The 20,499-nt window shown below is 38.9% G+C and overlaps 2 protein-coding genes across 4 annotated transcripts in view; one reads left to right on the forward strand and one right to left on the reverse strand.

The window, feature by feature from the left end:
• The window catches only part of LOC127574266 (sodium/potassium-transporting ATPase subunit beta-1-interacting protein 3), a 324,203-nt gene extending 307,938 nt beyond the window's left edge, over positions 1-16,265 (forward strand). For all 3 annotated transcript variants that reach the window (XM_052023124.1, XM_052023122.1, XM_052023123.1), the window contains one exon: positions 12,576-16,265. Coding sequence is in view for 2 of the 3 variants with exons in the window: in XM_052023123.1 (XP_051879083.1) it covers positions 12,576-12,589 (14 nt within the window). In the remaining variant the exon portion in view is untranslated. The remainder of the gene's footprint in view (positions 1-12,575) is intronic.
• Positions 16,266-18,445: 2,180 nt separating this feature from the next.
• The window catches only part of LOC127574057 (gamma-glutamyl hydrolase-like), a 29,744-nt gene continuing 27,690 nt past the window's right edge, over positions 18,446-20,499 (reverse strand). The window contains exon 9 of the mRNA XM_052022668.1: positions 18,446-20,042. Coding sequence (XP_051878628.1) covers positions 19,906-20,042 — 137 coding nt within the window. The 3' untranslated portion in view covers positions 18,446-19,905. The remainder of the gene's footprint in view (positions 20,043-20,499) is intronic.

Below are 20,499 nucleotides of genomic sequence, written 5' to 3' on the forward strand. Positions count from 1 at the left end.
GATTATATTACTTGTTATTATGTTATAGCAAGCTACAATCATTCTGCTACCTTCAAACTATGTACAGGCCATCCCTGGGTAACAAACGGGTTCTATTTTTACAGATATCCTTAAAATGATTTTGTCCATAAGTCTGAAAATACACAATTACTCAATATGGTAACTGTACCTCCACAGTATTCTAATCAAAAACATAAGACTAATAAAAATGAACAATTACTAGATGTGGAGAGAAAGAGGGAGCTAGTTCTGCTGTTCATAGGAATGAACATATGTACATACATGAGACTTCTGAATTTAATAATATTATGGGAGTTTGTTCATATGTATGGGTGTCTGTAAGTCAGGTGTTTGTAACCTGGGGACGGCCTGTACATACAAATTCAAAGGGGACACAAAAATAGTTTCTATTACAGGTCCATTTATTAATATTGAAGCTCTTATTGTATTGATAGCACTTCAGACAAGACTGAGGAAAAACCATGCACAGAAAGGTTTATGCAGCAGCTCATTAAAACACAGTTCCTTTGTATGTAGGTGCTATATCCTCCTCTGCACCCTATTTTAAATATACAACATCTGTCCAGAAAATGGAAGCCTAAGGAAACATTCAGAATAATATCAATATGCTAATACTTTAAGCTAACAACAGAAACGTAGCAAAGTGTATGAATTAAATTCTTAAAATGTTTCATATTTGCAATCTTAGGTACAACAACTACAGCAGTTAAATTGAAAGTGGAAATCTTTTGATATTATTGCTTCAGAAGATTCTGATTAAATTGTTAGTGTTATTCTCCTACGATTCCAGGTAGTATACATTAGGTTGACTCAGATCTCCCCACCATAACTCAGACAGCCCTTAGTTGGAAATAATGGTGAATTGGAAGCCACTTAGCTCAGAGGATTAAATCAAATTATTCACAGAATGTGAAGAGAATTTTGACAAGTCAAACTTAAATTCAATATGAGAGGAGTGATTTTAACCTGCTTTGCCCTGCAGCAAGCAAGCAGTGCTCACTGAAAATTGCCTCCATACACTTTCTTACTGCTTTTCTGCTCACTGCTATTTTAACTACACTTTTTATTTCCAGTGGTCGAGGCAAGTTCCAGAGGAAGTTGGGGCCTCATCAATGCTTTTCAAATTGTCATTAAAACCACAACATAATCGTAATTGCAGGAGACATACAGTGCACAGTCCATCAGGGGCACTTGCCACCTGCCAGTTGGTTATAGGGAATGTTCAACTTCAAAATTTTTTTTTCTCTGAGAGTTTTTCACTTACTTTAATTAAGATTGTGCAGCTTATTATGGGTGCTATTTGCTACACTGCCTGGGAAGGTTGAAGAAGTGGAACAGGAGGGACTGCAGCAAGTGAGTGAGCTGTCCCCAGAGACTTCACGAGGACCAAAGAATCTATAGGCTAAGTGTCATTTTCCTATGTCTTTCTGTGTGGAAGGACCAGTATCTCTGGAGGCAGAGCTTGTCCAGCAGGCTGCTATAGAAGTTTGCAACCCTCTAGTCACATCATCTGCTACACCAGGCAGTCATTGGCTGTTAAAGTCATCACAGCTTTTAATGTCTTGAATACTGGCTGCTCCAGGAGACACTTGCATATCCTAGTCTACATTGGCTCACCAACACACTAATGCACAGCACATTACCTTTGCCTCGGGCTTCGGTTCCCACTGCCTGTGGCCCGTTTGATGCTTGTGGAATGGCTGCAGCAGTGAAGTTTGGCAGCAAGTCAGGAACCACATTGTGGCCTTGGGCATTGGAAAAGAGGCAAACACAGGCATGGGCTGGATCCAGTGTGATCCAACACATCGATGTCTCCTGTTAGTTAAATTGGCGCTTTGCGTTTAGATTTCTAATGGCCTGTGTTAAGAGTGTGTGCCAATCATGTCACAGTGAGGGAACTTGGTAGTATGGGACTTGGATGAACAAGGCAAGTGTGCCTGTATCTCAATACCATCCCAAATGCTCCTCCTCCACTTCGAGAGGACATGTGCCGGGGATTCCCAGGAGTCGGTAGGAATATTCCAATTTTTCAGGATTGACAGGGAGGTGATAGGTGGAAGCAACAAAAGGCTGCAGATGGTGGAATCTGATAAGAAAGGAAGTGGAGCTTAGAACCAAATAAGAGAGATGGGTGGGCAGCTGGGAATAGAGGGAGAAGGGGACCCATTGGGAATAGGGTGTGGATGATGAGCAGATGGAATAGTTGGGCGAGGGGAAAGAAACTACGTGATAGGGGGTTGTGGGGGAGGGGTGGTGGTTGGAAAGAAGGTTGTGTCTAGGAGGACCTGGGTAGAATACAAGAGAAAGGGACAGAGGGGTAGCAGGTTACCTGACATTGGAGCATTCAGTGTTCATGCCGTTGGGTTCTATATTACCCAGGCAGAATACGAGATGCTGTTCCTTTAGTTTGCATTTGGTCTCACCATGGCAGTGGAAAAAGCCAAGTACAGACAGGTCAATGTGGAAATGGGGAGGAGAATTAAAGTGGCGAGCAACCGGGAGCCCCAAATGGCCATGGCAGACAGAGTGCAGGTGCTCGGCAAAACATCCGCCTAGTCTGATATATCAGGAGCACCAAATGCAGTAGAGGTGCATCTCTGCTCACCTGGAAGGGCTGTTTAGGTCCCTGGATGGTGGTGAGGGAGGAGGTGTAGGGACAAGTGTTAGACCTCTTACAGTTGCAGGGGAAAGTGCCAGGACAGGGATGGGTGGGGAGGGATGAGCAAACCAGGGAGTCACAGAACAAAGGGCTAGATATAAACCTGTGAACTGTGGTCTATGAAATATGTTAAACTTCATGTGTATCTAAGTCATCAGTTTTTTCTAGTTAGAAATATATCCAAAAAAGTCTCCTTAGTTTATAATCCATGATATTTGAATGCTGTGCATTATGTTCATATTTGTTATTGGGTTACTTGTATGTCAAGACACACACACATCTTTAATTCAGCTAAGTGTCACTGAAGATTTGTTTGATAGAATTACACTAAGAATGGTGCTTACGGTTAGAGAAAATCTTCAGATGATATTCTTTTCATTAGAATGTCTGTTTCTTTAACTAATTCCAGAGATGGAAACATTGCTAGAGTTGTCAGGTGACAGTATAGATAGGAAGAAATATGCAGAACAAAGACAGGAAATTTAAAATGGCTTTAAACGAATGAGTGATCTGAGCAGATGATATTTGAAATTAGCTTTTTGAAGTTGGGATTAATTGTATTAATTTAAAATCTGCAGCCAAAATCACTTTGATAAGGTGTAAGAATGTATCCCCAGGGAAGTTAAACAACATTCTTTTTACTCATAAGCATCAGATAAAGGGCTTCTCAGAGCATTGTCCACGTCAAGGGTTTGCTCTGAATTTCCCCAGGGATAAGCAAAAATTAAGAGGTTGAAACCATTTTATTTCAAAGGATAAAAACAGCACCTTAATCAAAAACAAGTTATGTAAAGAGATTAGGGTTGGATTATATGTGTCAGCCAGGAACTGATGAGTTCTCTTAGTTTGTTTCGTTTTGTTCTTCTGCATAATTAATTAATACCACTGTTACTGCTGATTTTTCAAAGTTATTAATGATTGGAAGGAACATAGGAAAATTAGGTTACATTTTGCAACAGAGCCTACTTCAGCATTCATTTATCATTTATCATTAAAAGACTAATGTTTCCTTCTTGCAAAAATACAGTGGAATTACAGCCAATAATATAACATAATCGGGACATATTTTAAGGTCATATTCAAGTTTTTTTGTTTGTTTTTATGGTATCTAACTAAAGTGAAATTGTGGGATTTATTCTAATAGATTTATTTGAAAATATCATGACCATTCCTAGTGCCTTTCAACTGGCTTGATTGAGCAATGTTTAAGAACAAATTTGAGAAGGAAAACTAACTTCTTGAAAGAATCAGAAATAAATAAAGATCAACAACTTAACCCCAAAATTGTTATTGTTTCAATTGACAGAACTGGCAAGTAACATGACTATACTTTTCTTACTAGACTCCAGAGCAAGAAATTTGTCCCTGGCTACATGCATTAAATGTCTGATATAGTAACGTATGTGCATTGAACTCCAATTTCAAACTTAGGTTCGATTGACTTCAACGGTAAAAATTTCAGAAGCTACTACCTTGTGTGTTTAGAATGTGTGACTGAGAATAAATGTCTATCCCAATATAGATTAGTCCATTCTATAGAATAGCCATCTTTACAAAACATTTCATTCTAATTCAACTCCAAGCAAGACTATTGCCAATCTCACATCTTGGTCACAGGATCTGGCAACCAAAATATCACATTAAAGCAGTAGAAGATGCTCTTCTGAGATTGTTGCTCAAGTATATGGTCAAGGCCTTTACTCTTCTTCTAAATATGTTGCACTTGATCTGGGAGGGTTTGATTGTTAAGTCTATATTTCTGAAATGGAAAGTGTTTCATTTGTAAATACTAATGTTTCTTAAGAGTCTTTATCAGGGAAATGGAAAAAATAATGACATTCTCCTGAACTTTGTATTGCACGTATTTGCTCCTAGTGTAATCCAACTGATTCATGCCCTATTCTTTGGAACTGCCTGACTTTCATTTCCATTCACTGGAATTGAAATGAATATCGGGCCTGTTGTACAACTGGCAGGCATTCTATTCTCAAATGATGAGGGTGAAAAGGACCACTTAAACTCACACTAACGTTACACTGGAGTAAAGACGGAAACCCACAGTCGCCATTCAATAGTTAAGAACTAAAGATTGAGCTGTTACATTTTACTCATTAGAAAATATTCAGTTAGTAATTTTTGACTGTTAAGGTTACTTATATAAAAAAGAAATATGCCAATGAGTAGAAGAATGATAGAGAAATCATACTGATTAAAGTGAAATAAAGAATGAATGTAATATTAAAAATAGAAAAAAATGTGGCATGTAAAATTAGGCCAAAATAATAAATCACCAGGTAAAAATTAGTATTTTCCTCTTTCTTCCAATGGGATTGGAGAAAACAGGATTACAAAGACCTTCACTTTTCTTACTGATGGACTTGATAGGAAAATGGATTTTTAAAATTTGACATTTTTCCTGTCATTCAAGAAATTATTGTTTCAGAAACTTAGTAGTTTTATGGAACAAACAGATACCTTCAATGATGAAATGGTCAATGCAACTAAAGACACTTTATTAAAATATATTTTTCTGAAAAGGTTCTCTTTCACAGTCTTAGCAGTTTACAAGTATATTAGGCATAGCATAGCAAAAATTAATTGCTTTCTTTTGTTAACATAGCTATAAACAGTCAAATAATTAACTTTGCATATAGGCCAGTCATCACCAGATTTTGGAGGTGAAATTCAACTTTAGCAGGAGAGAGAAAATAAGCAGCCTTGAATCTCCTGTCTGTTATATGACCCACGTGATTTTTCTTTAATTTACGTCACTGGAAATTGGACATGATATATAAAGATGATCAATTCACTCCAATCAGTTTTACCCTATGTAGCCCTTTAAGGTTTAATAGAAGAGAAAGACTGTAATGTCAAACTATATGTTTGCTGTATTGATAACAAAAACTGAAATAGCTTATTTACCTTTACCTCACTGCTCATCTTAAAGGTTGATTTTCAGGTATGAATTTTCTGGTCATATAACTTATTTCCTTTTGAATTAGGTTCAAGAAATCTGACTAGTTGCTGGTAGCATTAAATATTTAATTCTGTCCATAGCAATGTCTGTTTTTCAGTAGAATTCACTGAGCAGCAATCTAGAGCAGGAAGTTAGGTTAATTTTTTTTTGACCCAGCCCCTAAGGTGAACTTTGGCAATAGCTGACTCAATACCAATGGCATTTGTTATCTCTTGCAGGAATATTTTTAGCAGACTCCTCCCTTCTACCTGCAGTGTACAATATTAATGACCATATCATATATAGACATGCATTTTTGATATTCATAAATTATAAGGAAAATTATATTTTATATATGACAATCCATAATTACCACTGACAGGTATTGCTGTGGACAACTCTTGATCATGCATAGAGCATATTCCTCAGTGTTATGTATGAACTTTGTTTGCAGTCAAAGCTTATGAAATGTTGACAGAAGAACAGACTATTAGAGATTGACAGCTTCTGATTGTGTTGTCGCCTTTATCTCTGGGATGTTCAAAGCCTGTGCACTTGCAAATAGAATTATAAGATTGAAAGCTCCTTAGCTAAACTACATATAAATGAGGCACTCGTTATGAAGTTCATGGATAAAGATCACAATGTTGGAAATAGTCATCCATATAGAAGTAAGTAATATGCTGTCCAGTTGATGTATTTTCTACTTACTACTAAAAATAGAGCACATTTTACTCCTAATAATGCACTTTGATGCAGCTGTGCCATCCAGTGGCTTAGCACAGCAACTCACGGTGGATCTGACTCCAGTGTAGCAACATTTGAGCTACAATGCATGCAATCTTTCATCTATTGCCTTGAGATGTAATAATGACCCATATCATCGGCAGTAATGCCATCAATTTTACGTGGAACTGCAGGAGTTTACCTCTGTAACTGTGCAGAAGTTGGTGTTCTATGGAATCCAGCAGCAGAGCACACATTTCCACAGATTTCACAGAGGAAATCTAGGAAATTTCTGATGCTGCCTATTTAGACCTGGTGCAAGTTAATCAAGCACATCCATTTGAACTGAGAACAGCTGTGATGAAGCAGGGTAAGAACAAAGTAACTTAAAATTTAGATAAATGTATTTAATTATTTTTTTCTCTAATACTTTAAGAGTTTTAAAGTCATAGAGTCATACAGCACAGAAACAAGCCCTTTGGCCCAACTGGTCCATGCTGACCAAGACACGCACCTAAACTGGTCCCATTTGTCCTTGTTTGGCCCATATCCCTCTGAACCTTTCCCATCCATGTACCTGCCCAAGTACCTTTTAAATATACCTGCCTCAATCACTTCCTCTGGCAGCTCATTCCATTTACTGACCACCCGCTGGCTGAAAAAGTTGCCCCTCAGGTTCCTTTAAATCTCTCCCCTCTCACCTTAAACCTATGCCCTCTGGTTCTTGATTCCCCAACCCTGGGAAAAAGACTGTGTGCATTCACCCTATCTATGCCCTTCATGATTTTATAAACCCCTATAAGATCACCTATCATTCTCCTAAACGCCAATGAAAAAAGTTGCAACCTGCTCAACCTCTTTCCATAACTCAGTCACTCGAGTCCCAGCAACATCCTCGTAAATCTCCTTTGCACTCGTTCCAGCTTGATGATGTCTTTCCTAAAGCAGGGTGACCAAAACTGAACACAGTATTCCAAACGCAGCCTCAGCAACATCTTGTACAACTGCAATGTAGCATCCCAGCTTCTGTACCCAATGCCCTGACTGATGAAGGCCAATGCGCCAAAAGCCTTCTTAACCACCCTGTCTACCTGCAACACCACTTTTAGGGAACCATGTACTTGGGCTCCTGGGTCCCTCCGTTCTACAACACTCCCCGGGCCCTACAGTTCACTGCAAAAGTCCTACCTTGATTTGACTTCCCAAAATGCAATACCTTGCACTTATCCAAATTAAACTCCATTTGCCATTCCTCGGTCCACTTATCCAGCTGATCAAGATCCCCTGTAAATCCTGATAACTGTCTTCACTATCAATGACACCACCTATTTTAGTGTTTTCTGCAAACTTACCAACCATACCTTGTACATTCTCATCCAAATCATTGATGTAGATGGCAAATAGCAATGGGCCTAGCATCTAGCCCTGGGGAAAACCACGAGTCATGGGCCTCCAGTCTGAAAAACAACTTTCCACCATCACCCTCTGATTCCTACCATCAAGCCAATTGTGTATCCAGTTAGCTGGCTCTCCCTGGATCACATGCGATCTAACTTTCCATAACAGCCTTTCATGTGGAACCTTATTAAAGGCCTTACTGAAGTCCATATTGATTATGTTTACCACCCTGCACTCATCAACCTTCTTGGTTCTTAAAATAACTAAATCAAATTCATGAGACATGATCTTCCACACACAAAGCCATGCTGACTTTCCTTAATCAACCCCGTCTTTCCAAATGCTTGTATATCTTATCCCTCAGAATCCCCTCTAGTAACTTACCTACCACAGATGTTAGGCTTACTGGTCTATAGTTCCCATATTTATCTTTGCAGACCTTCTTAAATAAAGGCACAACATTAGCCACCCTCCAGTCTTCTGGCATTTCATCTATCACTAACGGTGATGCACATATCTCAGCCAGGGCTCCCGCAATTTCTTCTCTAGCTTCCCACAGTGTTCTTAGATATATCTGATCAGGCCCTGGAGATTTATCTACCTTCTTATGCTTTAAGAACTCCAGTACCTCCTCTGCTGTAATGCAGACTATCCCCAAGACATCCCCATTAACTATCTCAAGTTCCAAAATCTTCAAGTCCTTCTCCACAGTAAAATCAGAGGAGAAATATTCATTGAGTAACTCATCCCTCTCCTGCGGATCCACACAAAGGTGTCCACTTTGGTATTTGGAGGGCCGTATTCTCTCTCTAGTTACTCCTTTTCCCTTAATATACATAAAATTTCTTTGGATTTTCCTTAATCTTCTCATGCCCCTTTTTTACACTTCTGATTTCCTTCTTGAGTATTCTCCTGCATCCCTTATACTCTTCCAAGGATTCACTTGATCCCAGCTGCCTGTACCTGACCCATGCCTCCTTTTTCCTGACCAGAACCTCAGTATCCCTCATCATCCAGGGTTCCCTACTCCTACCAGCCTTGCCCTTCACTCTTACAGGAACATGCAGATCTTGAACTCTCTATAACACACTTTTAAAAGCATCCCACTTGCTGGACATCCCTTTGCCTGCAAACAACCTACTCCAGTCAACTTTTGCAAGTTCCTGTCTGATACCATCAAAATCTGGCTGCTTCTGCTGCTTTCCCCGGAACGATATCCCCCCAACAATATCCAAAACAATATAATTGTTTTCCAGGGGAACCTGCACTATCTATCTACCCTCTCTACCTTTCCTGGGTGTCACCCAACTACCTGCAGCCTGCAGCTTAGGTGTGACCACCTCAATGAAACTCTTACCTATGATTCTCTCAGCATCCCAGATGATCTTAAGTCCATCCAGCTCCAGCTTCTTAACGCAGTCAGCTGGCCACAGTTTCTACAGGTTTAGTCCTCAGAGATACTGGAAGTCTTTCTGATCTCCCACATCCTGCAGAATACCATTGCCCTAACTGCCATCCTGATGCTCCAAGTATGAAGATTAAACTTGAAAAACTTTACCTGTGCTTACCTTGACTCTTAACTCTTCTCAGCCTCTTCACTGAAGTCTCACAGTTAAAGCCTCAGCACTTTGACCTCAAACTCTGCACTTCAAACTCAAACAGGGCCACCCCCAAAACAGCCACTCTGCAAGAGCCTGCCTCCCTTTTATACCTGCAAAACAAGTTTTGAACTCTGCTGGCTGCTCCCTTCCGCTGCTAAGGCTGCTAGTTAATGTTTTGATACTTCTGAAAACACTTTAATTTTTAAGAAATTTTACATCCTTAAATAACATTTTAAGGATATTTATCATAGCTTTTGAATGTTTATGAATGTCAGACATTCACAAACATTCAATCTCTTTGGCAGTTTTGAGAGCTGATAACACTGGTAGCACAGCTTTCAAAACAAAACAGACCTGTGATCTCCAGCCATTGTGGAGAATGGATTTCAGGAATGAAGTGAGTTAGGGAGACAGTCAATTGGGTTGGAGGGTAGGGATGTTGAGGTTGTCAGGCAAGTTATGAAAGGGTTGGATAAGTAATGTAAGGATTGGTCAGGCAGATAATGGAGAGAGGGTTTGGCTGAGGAAATTCATAATGAGGGAGGATATGATCAAACTGTGTGTTGCAAAATTTAAAAAGTTACCTCTCTGAAGAAAGATGGACAACCCTGACTCACCAGTGGCGGACCAGGTAGGATGAAGCCCCTTAACAGTCTCTGAAGCAAGTCTCAGCTCCCAACTTAAGACCTGGTTCAGTTTGTGGCAATGGACATTGCCAGGCACTTGTGTGGTTTGTATATTACTTGCCATTTGTTAGCTCATGCCTGTATGTTACCCAGGTCTCGCTGCATGTGGGCATGAACTTCATTGAGGAATTCTAAATGGCAAATAAAATTTTGTTATCATTAGCAACCAATCACATTTCTGAACATGATGAAAAAGGTTATTGATTAAGCGGCAAAAGGTAGTTGGGGTCCATGACATTTCCCTGGAAACTCCTGCAGTAATATCCTGAGATGACTGTCCTCCAACAACTGAACCACCTTTGTCTGGGCAAGTTATGACTGTAATCAGTAGAGAGTTCTCTGCTTGGTTTTTATTGATTTCAGCTGCAAAATTTAGTCAAATGCACCATTGAGGTGGACAAGAGGTAGAGGAGTAAGGGTAGCAATTTCCACCCTCAAAGAGCAAAAGTGAATCAGATGGTATTTAATGACAAACCAGCATCATTGTCACCATTACCCAGACTAGCTTATTATTGTTACTTAATATTTGTTTATTATGAGGGTTCTATAATCATGGTCTCCAGATTATTATTTCAGGTCTCTAAATTACTACCCCAGTAATTTAACCACTAAAGCTCCATCCTCTGCAGAAGCAAGACATACTTTAGCAGTCAAGGTAACACTTTCAATAGCCAAATCACTTATTTGTTCAACTTGAGATTACAGTTTCTGCTTTAGATACAATTGGGAAACAGCACCAAAATGTACTTGAAATTGAGTTAGTTAGGCCAGGCTTCTAAATTTCCACTAAAATTAATATGTGTAATTACTAATATAAAGTTTCCCATAGATCAGTGCAAATCAGGAAGCTTAGTTTTAAAACTTTTTAACTATTCCTATTAAAAGTATTACTGCATGAACATAATATAGTGAAAATGAACAGGCATCTTTAATTAGAGTGTGCAATCCTCCACCTCATCTGAACTAAAATCACTGGAGATATCTTCAAAAAAAAGGTAATGAAACACGTTAATAACCATATACTACTTAGTATTTTAATATATAAAACCTATGACCTAACTCCTTATATGAAAAGGTTATAAGGTTTCTTGCACCACTGAAAATGAGCGGAACTTGAAGCTTTCCAGCATCATGGCATCTGGCAGAATCTTGTGAGGTTCTGTGATTAGCTTTTGGACAGAGCTTGGTTCAGATTTTGAACATTGAACCAACTGTTCACTATTGTTTAAAGTTCCGTGGCATTGGTTTGGGTGATTCTGGCTAGTTTTCAACAATAGCAACGAAACCTTAATGTAGTGACATAAGATCGATAAACTGAGAGATTAACTCTCATTCAGAAAATTCTAATTCAAATTTCAATCTCAGGAAAAAAATCACAGTGAAGTTTAGAATGGTTTTAGCTGCTCCCAAGAAGTCAAAGTGTTCAAACTTGAGGGAGTTACTTTAGCAGAGCCCACTAATTAGCAGAACATTAGCCTGCCCTAATAGACATGCCTTTGAAATTTCTGAAGCATAGCATTACCCTCCCATAAGAATGAGAAATCTCTATAGGTAAAATTTCCTCTCCATCTGCTGAAACATTTGACCCTCTCAAGGGAACATTTTTCTATTCAGCAGAACTTTTCCAAGTAGTCATGATTATTATGGATATAGAGATTTGGCAGGTTAGTGAACTGTTAGCCAAATCCAGTTCCTTTCTTGACCTGATATTAATATGTGTGCATGTTCCAGCGGGCGTTATTGGATTATGATAAGGGATTTGCAGCCAATATTCCCTTCCTCACCCAGGTTTTTAAGGCCAGTTTTAAAGACTTGCAATGTGAGTTCAAATCCCACCATAGCACATTCAGCCAACAAGAAATTCAAATTTAGTTAATTAAACAATGTGGAAATACGAGATAGCATCTTCAATGGTGATTGTTTATTACCTGAATGTAGTAAAAATATCTCTGCTTCAATGTCTTTTCAGAGAAGGAAGTCTGCCTTCCTTATCCTGTCTGGTTAGTATGTGTCTCCAAAGCCATTGCAATGTGTTTGATTCAACACTGTCCCCTGAAGTAGCTTAGCAAAGCATTCAGTTCAAGGGGAAACTAAGGATGGCTTTGCTATCAATACCTTCATCTCATGACTGTACTAAAATCACTTCTACTTACATTGTCCCTTTCATGTTACTAATGAGTTACTTCTGAAACATACCCATTGTTGCAATAAATTGTTGCTCATTGATGTCTTGTCTGAGATCAGCTTGTTCAGGATCATTTTAAATTTCAATTAATATGAGTACATAGTTGTACCATGTGTTGTACTTATCAATTAAAACATTTGACAATCATAACAGGGATTTGTAATAAGATGTGTAAGTTGATGCGCCATCAGACTTTTTATTAATGCATTCAAATAACTTTTCTGATATTTTATCCTGGAAAGGTTAATGCTTTCAAGGTACGATTTATACAGTATATATGGAAAACAGTATTGTTTAAAAATGTCCAAAAGTGAGATTACTGAAGTTTTTGCTTCTATTCCAGGTCGAAGTAAATGACAGATAACAGATGACCATCGACACGGAGGCCTCTGGCAATGACGTATTTCAAACTTCAGAGGGAAAAACAAGTTATATGTAATATCAGGTGTGGGCAGGTACTCCCACATAATTCATTTCTGACCAAAACTCAAGTCAAGGACTAATTTTAGACAAATCCAAGTTGAGTATGAAATACTTGGTTCTGATTATGACTGTGTTTTTTGTCCTTTGCTGTACAGTAATGGTATCTTGTATGGAGCGTCTAGTTAAAGTATGTACACTGTAGCAAACAGTGAATTTGGTAAAGTCAAGTGATTTGTTTCAGGTAAAACCCACTGTGCAAAAGGAAAACATTGCTGGATTTGTGCTGAGAGTGAATCAGTCCTTTGACAGTAGCAACTGTTTCTCTGTAGAATATTTAAACAATTCCGTTTTCAACTTGTACAAAAATACTTTTTTATGAATTTATGAATTATTAATTCTTAACACATTTGTAAGATAATGTTAGCACTCCAGTATTTTGTAGTCTTGTGAATGTTACATTTTATGTGAAACATATCTTTTAGGCTATTTATGGATTATAGAGTAGGCGATTAAAGGAATCCTTTTATTCTCATTATTGCTGCATTTTGCTCTCTGAAGTAGTTGAGGATCTTGTAAGTCTTCTGTTGAATGGAGCATGTGACATGGTTGTATTACCCTAACTGCTAGATCAAATTTACAGCATTCACATTCTCACAGGCACTTGACAGTTTTAAATATCCTCATCTCAGAGCCTACAGAAAGCTACATTTTAAAGCCTTTACCTGGAATACACAATACTTAAACAAAAACACCCACAGACTTCTAAATATGAGAGCCCAGGAATTCCATCATGCCTAAAGAGGAGCAAGTGAACAGTTGGGGATGGGTCACCTGTGCATATCTGTTCATATGGGTGAGCATCCAGGAATGTCACTGAGTTCCTGATTGTCTTTGCCCAGAACTGGCAGAAGCCCAATAAAAAGGGTGGAAGGAATGCACCGCTTCCCATACAGCTACAGACCCTCACAAACATTTCCCATTACATTTGGGACAGAATCTACAGATGTCACATTGGGTTCATCAGCCATCTTAGGACCCACAAAAGTGGAGAAAGCAATTCATCCTTCATCCCAGGAGACTGCCTTAGAAGAAACATGGGTGTTGGATCCATAGGCATTCACCCATCTTTCTGAGGGTATGAAAGTAAAAGGACTGAGTGTCTTCAGTGTTACTGTAAAGGTATTCATAAGCATTGTCCTAACAACCAATATCCAAGAATGGCAGGGCAGCTAATGAACTGTGAAGAGTTCAGGTGAAATGTTCTTGTATCACTCCATGGGCCCTAGCAACGAAGGAACAGGTAGGTCAATAGTGCTCTTCTATCTCCTTCTCTTCCTCCATTTGTTGATGCCAAGGGCAGCATAGATGGGTTAGCATATTGTGAGAATGACAAAAGGATAGAGATGGGTTAAATGAGTGGGCAAGAAGTCACCAAATGGAACTTAATGGGGAAAATGAAAGACTTGTGAGGAAGATAGTAAAAACAAATAATTTAACTGGTGTGAGACTACAAGGGATCTGAAGGTCCTAGTATAAGAAACACATAAAGTTAGCATGTAGGTAGCAAGAAATTAGGAATGATAATAGAATGTTGGCCTTTACCTGGGGGGGGGGGATGGGGAAAGTAGAGAAGTTTTGACGCAACTTTGTAACTACTGGTGAGACTGTATCAGAGAGTTCAGTTTTGGTCTCTGTATTTAAGGAAGGACATGCCTGCATTGGAGGCAGTGCAGACAAACTCAGGCTGAAGGGGTTGACAATGTGGAGGATGGAATGGGTCTATTACTCCTTAGAACATACAATAATGAGGTGACAGTGAAACATAAGATTCTGGTCAAGTTTGACTGGGTGGCTACTGAGAGGATGTTTCCACCAGTGGGAGTATATAGAACTAAGGAGTATAGTTTCAGAATAAAGGAGTATCATCCATTTGAGATGGAGATGAGAAGGAATTTCTTCTCACGAAGGTCATTGATCCTCAGAAGCCTCCAACACAGGGAGTTGTGGGGGCTGGGTGTTTCAATATTTTGACGGACATTTAAACTACAAGGGAGTCAAGGGGTATGAGAACTGAGCGGGAAAGTGATGTGGGGGGCAGGATTGAATCAACTATGATCTTATTGAATGGCAAAGGTGGCTCAAGGAGCTGACTGGCCTACACTTGCTCCTGTTTCTAATGTTTTCATTTAGCATGTGGCCAAATGATAAGCTAGGTAAGAGGTGCACTGCATAACTTCTTCAGTAGTCGATGGTAACACTATGACTTGCATTGTTGGCCAACATTAAGTCTTTGACTCAATTTCAGAGATCACGAATCATATTTGGAAAAGATATCCATTGACATTGGGTCAGAATAAAAGGAGCAGTTTGCAGAGTGCTGTCTGTGGTTACAAATCAGCTATGCATTCAGGAACATTATCTGAGTCTTCTGAAAAAAATACACTAAGCAGGTGCTGGGATGGAGTCTATAGGAAGCTTGCAATGTTAGCAAAGTCTCATCTCTGCTCTTCCCATGAGATAGTGCAGCATGTACTGTCACCTTGCTATAACTAGGGTGCACAATGAGATGTCACTTGTTACAGCAGCCACAGCACCATGACATAAAATCTAAGGACAACAATGACTGAGTTATGGTTGCAACTGGTAACGTAGTTTGATGATATCCTCTTTAGTGAACAAAATCACTTGTAACATTGGTCCTCAATGTTGTTGAGGTACAATAAATGCTCCTTCAATACTTACTGTTGAAATAGCAGTCAACCCAATGCCCGATTTTGCCTTCTCCTCCGCCCATCTTCTGGACTACTCCCATACTCCATCAGCCCTGAACCAATGTCAACCATACTCAGAATAAATTGAATTGCAGAGAGAGCAGCCACCATTATAAAATTTACTAACAGAAGAATAAAAGCATACAAGGGTCAAGAAAGCTAACTAAAAGCTTCAGCAAAACAGTTTGTGGAGGTGTTTTGCTTTCTGCTTTATCAGTGGGCGCATTTTTAACAGAATAGCTGAACAGTGCAGGCCCCAAAATTCTGATCAAGCATATCAGTTGCTAAGTCCTTCCCAGGCCTCTTGCAAACATTCTAATTTTCTGTTCCTCTGTCAGGATATCAACAACCCAGGCTGATGTTGCAAAATATAACCCTAAATTTCAGACTGTTTCTCCTGAGAAGCCAAGTTTCATCCTGTTGAATCACTCCTGCTGGACTAGATTCCTGGGCAACACCCCTCACTGTGCACAGTGCTAAATTTAATTCATTCCATTGTTCCTGTAGCCATCTGCGCAGCAATGGCATGCAGAGGAGGAACTAAAAGTAATGTTTAATTATGGGTTGCAATTCTTTTGGTTTCAAAGAAAACTGCCAAGATCCTTCTGATTGCAAATGTGTAGGGTTACTAACACAGCTACTGGATGTACATTAATGGTAGTCTTTGGATACTGGATCTGTTGCATAGTCCTGATGAATAAAGCACATTGTGCATAACAATTTTTTTTTAAAAAACTTGTACATATATGCACATTAAGTGTATTGAGGGTGTTTGTTGATAGTATTTTATGTAAACAATTTTTACTTATGTAGAAAACCCATCACTTGGGCACCTTGTAAAAATTCACATGGATGGTAAATACTTCATATCAGCTTAAACTGATTAAATTGTACATTGGATTACAACCAGCTTGTAAGGATTCCTCTTTTTTTTTTGCACCTTGTTACTAAATTGTCCATAAAGAAACTTTTCTTCAGCCAGTTGGGTCCCTCTGGTTTGGTGCTCTCACACACACATGGACGTGTGCACACAGATGCACACAAAGAATTTGTTAAGTACTGACTATAAAGATCATTTCTGCTAGTGTTTTCTTTCCAAAGTCACTCCAAGCTGCAGGACGCAGATGAAGGTAAACTTCGAGTCATTGTTCAGACACAAGGGACTGCACATGCTGGAATCTGAAGCAACACATGAGATGTTGTAGGAGCTCAGCAGGTCAGGCAGCATCTATCAATCCAGATGAAAGGTTTCGACCCAAAACGTTGACTGTCGATCTTCCTCTATAGATGCTGCCCGACCCGCTGAATTCCTCCAGCATTTTGTGTTACTCCAACTGATGGTTGGAGAAACACAGGCAAGAGTGGTCCTTATAATGGTCTTCCATCACCTACCCTGCTATACAGCAGCAATCCCCAACAATAACAAGTGAGACCCTGGAAAATGTGGTCTAATTTTCATATATATTCAGAGCTACCTCTCCGTTAACTCAGACATCATTGCCTCCAGTGGCCTTCTTAGGAAATGTTTAAAAATCAGGGCCTCAATCCAGCATAAAACTAATGGACTACTGGGCAGCAGTGATCCCCTGGTTCCCATATGCTTCTGAGATGCAGATTATCTACAATAGGGATCGCAAAGCACATGATCCAATACAAAATCCTCCAAATCCATTCATGGGACATGGTGCATCATGTCATCTCATGCCCAACACCAGACATCAGAAACAGGCACCAGAGCTCAGTTGCAGGAGGACAAAAGAAAAGATTCAAGGGTTTTCTGAAAACCATCTTGAGAAGTGTAGAATTTCACTGACTCATGGGAATCTCTAGCCCATGACTGCTCAAAATGGAGGAACAGCAATTGGGATTGTGCCAAGAACTTTGAGTTTTCTCACTGGCAAAACAGAGAATCCCACTAAAACAACTCATGCACCAGCTCATGAACCACTCCTGCCCACCTCCATCAAGCACCTCCTGCTCCAGCTGTGGCCAAGTTTATGGATCACATATTGGTCTCAACAGATATCTCAGAGCCCACAAAAGTGGAGTGGAATGAATTCATCCTCCACCCAGAGCAACTGCCAGAAATGAAGATTTCTATCGTACCCTCTGGTGCTTACCAGTGGCTTAAGTGCATCACATGTTACCGACTTGGAAAATGAATCCCAGTATTACTTGGTTTGCTGATTATAATAAGCAACATCTTCTCCTAACCTGTGCATTGCTGCAGTGATAAGAATGCATTTAAACAAACATGGTAAGTATTAAACACAGCAACATAAATAAAAATTGCAAAGACTGAAGTAAATATATATATACAAAGTATTCTGTTGTCCCGATTTGTTTTTACATTTGAAGATATCCCAAAAGCTCTATTCTTACTAGGAATAATTAAAAGGTAGAGGTCAATGCCAATGATCAAATGATTACCCTTTGCCGTTCTTCAGGCAAAAACAGGGCATTATTTTTATCAAAATAAGTCAATCTCAGATATGGCAACTGACAACGGTCCCTCCATCCTTAGGAACTTCCTTGCAGAGGGCTGTAATATAGGTATGTTCCAGGGTAGAAGTCCTTAAATTATTGCTTTAGAGAAGTTAGTTGGAGAATAGCTCATTTCCACCTTAGAAAGATTCTCATTGTGGTCTTCAAAAACCATTAAGGTCAACAAGTTCTTTCCTGAAGTTATTACAAGTTCGAGGCCTGTATAGCTCCACCCTGACAATATATTTTTTTTAAAACTAGTTTTGGCTCACCCTGAATAGTCGCAAAGAATCAAGCACATTGAAGTGTTAAGTTTCTTCCTTGAGTAGTTAAAGAATTAAATGCAGCACACACCTGTGGTAAAATGATGCAACCTTAAATTCTAGTGGTTTGGTCCACAATAAGCTTAAAACAAATATCATGGTAACTAAAGCAAACTTGAAAATTAATAATTTGCTGCATTCTGTACTTGAATTTTCTACACAATTAAATTCACTGTACATCTGGACTACTTGGGAAATAAGAAAAGACAATGTTTAATTTTATTGAGCTTTATCACAGATCAAGAAAACAATTTCATTTTCCAAAAGCTATTGTATACCCTGTATTACAGGTGAACAGATGTGCAGAATTGTGCAATGCATAAAAATGTCCTCTGATATTCAGCAAATCATACTTGGCAAAAACATTCACTTACTACAAAGACCACAGTTTTCTCAAATTCAGACACTGAAATCAGAGACTGAAATGCAAGATTATATGTAGTTCATAAGGAGAGCTTAAACAGTTAAATTATAAAAAATGCTTTGCCTTTCGTTTTACTTGGTTAATGCTATTTCACGACAAAACAAAACAAAAACTTTGGAAATGAAATTGGACAGACAGTGTCAAGAGGATGAGAGGTGAACTGACAGCTCAGTTTAGAAGCTGCACGATTTTGTTCCCCCTTTGTTCTGCAGAAGCAGTATGCAATCTCACACTGTTTGATTAAAATAAACAGGAATCCTGATTTACAGACATAGTTTGGTTAACTTTAGCCTTCACAAAAGCTCTTTGAAAATATAGCGATGAATTTAGCCATTCTGCAAGTGCACCCAAGCTAAAGTTTTTGGAGGCAAATTGCATTTTGTATTGAAATGGGATTTGTGGTGAAATTATAGTTTATAATTAAGAAAATACATTTTTAGCAAATTGGCTTATATATAATTCACCTGCAAGCTTCAAAATTTATCCTTTGTCTAAAAAAGACAGGATAAATTTTCATGTTTAGCATTTCTGCATTCAACAGGAGAGATTCACATTAGACTGTCAGTTGGGTAGTAACAGTGATTCTCTACTCAAACCTGGATCAAATTTGCTAGATTTTCTGACGTGCACTGTCGAGGGAACATGAAGGATGACAATTTAGTTTTACGAAAGTATTCTGGGATGGAGAAGGCATAATGTATTCAGATATGTTATTCAGATGCTTCCCTTCAGATAAATTTCCTTTAGAGTTCATGCAAGTACAAAATGGAGAATCTGATTTTACATTTAGTGTGACTTGATAAAATTATAAATTAAAGGAACTTCACCACCAAGATACAAACCATATTCCTTATGGAGCTTATTTCACAAACACAGAAACCAGCACTGATAGCCTACCTTGTCAGTATAATGAAGCAGAGATGGTGTGCTTCTATCAAAATGAACTGCTGTAGCCAAAACTGTAGCTTTACCCACTGGATAATCCAAATCAGTCAGAAAAAGCAAGCAAAAGCAAAAATCTCACAACATTCATTAATTTTCTCCTGATAGTGCCACTATCCAGACAATTATATATTATTTCCTATAGGCCACAAAGTTAACATAACCATTTTTATACAGAGATCATTAGAATTAAATGATTAAGTTTAAAGGACATTTTCTGACTTCTGCCTGGTTGGGAAACCATACAATTTCAAATAGTTCTCCCCACCTTGGCACAAAGAGGACTTATTTGCCAAAGGCCACTTCTTAAGTGAAGTGGGGATTATCAATTAAATAAATCTGTTCAAAGCCAGAGAAGTTGCCAGTGTAAACTGGTACATAATTATAAATCAAAGCCTTCTCTTCTTCTGTTTCATTAGGAAAATGATGCCAATTCTTCCGAGCTGGAAAAGAAGAAAATAATCTTCAGATATTAACAGTTCTGTACTGATTTACAATTCTTAAATGAATAAGGGAAAGATATGTAAGGTGATATTGCCAATGCAAGGAAATTGCTTCTATATGTGATGACGAGCTGAATTACCAGACAGAGCAGAAGCAGGTAAAACTAGACCTTCTGCTTATCTATGAGAAATATGTAAGGGTAAGATAAGATTTCTTCATGAGTCACATGTACATCAAAACACACAGTGAAATGCATCTTTTGCGTAGAGTGCTCTGGGGGCAGCCCGCAAGTGTCACCATACTTCCGGCGCCAACATTGCATGCCCACGACTTCCTAACCCGTATATCTTTGGAATGTGGGAGGAAACCCACGCAGTCAGGGGGAGAACTTACAAATTCCTTACAGACAGTGGCCAGAATTGAACCCAGGTCGCTCGTGCTGTAATAGCGTTATGC

Source organism: Pristis pectinata, chromosome 9 (assembly GCF_009764475.1).
Source record: "Pristis pectinata isolate sPriPec2 chromosome 9, sPriPec2.1.pri, whole genome shotgun sequence".
Taxonomy (NCBI): domain Eukaryota; kingdom Metazoa; phylum Chordata; class Chondrichthyes; order Rhinopristiformes; family Pristidae; genus Pristis; species Pristis pectinata.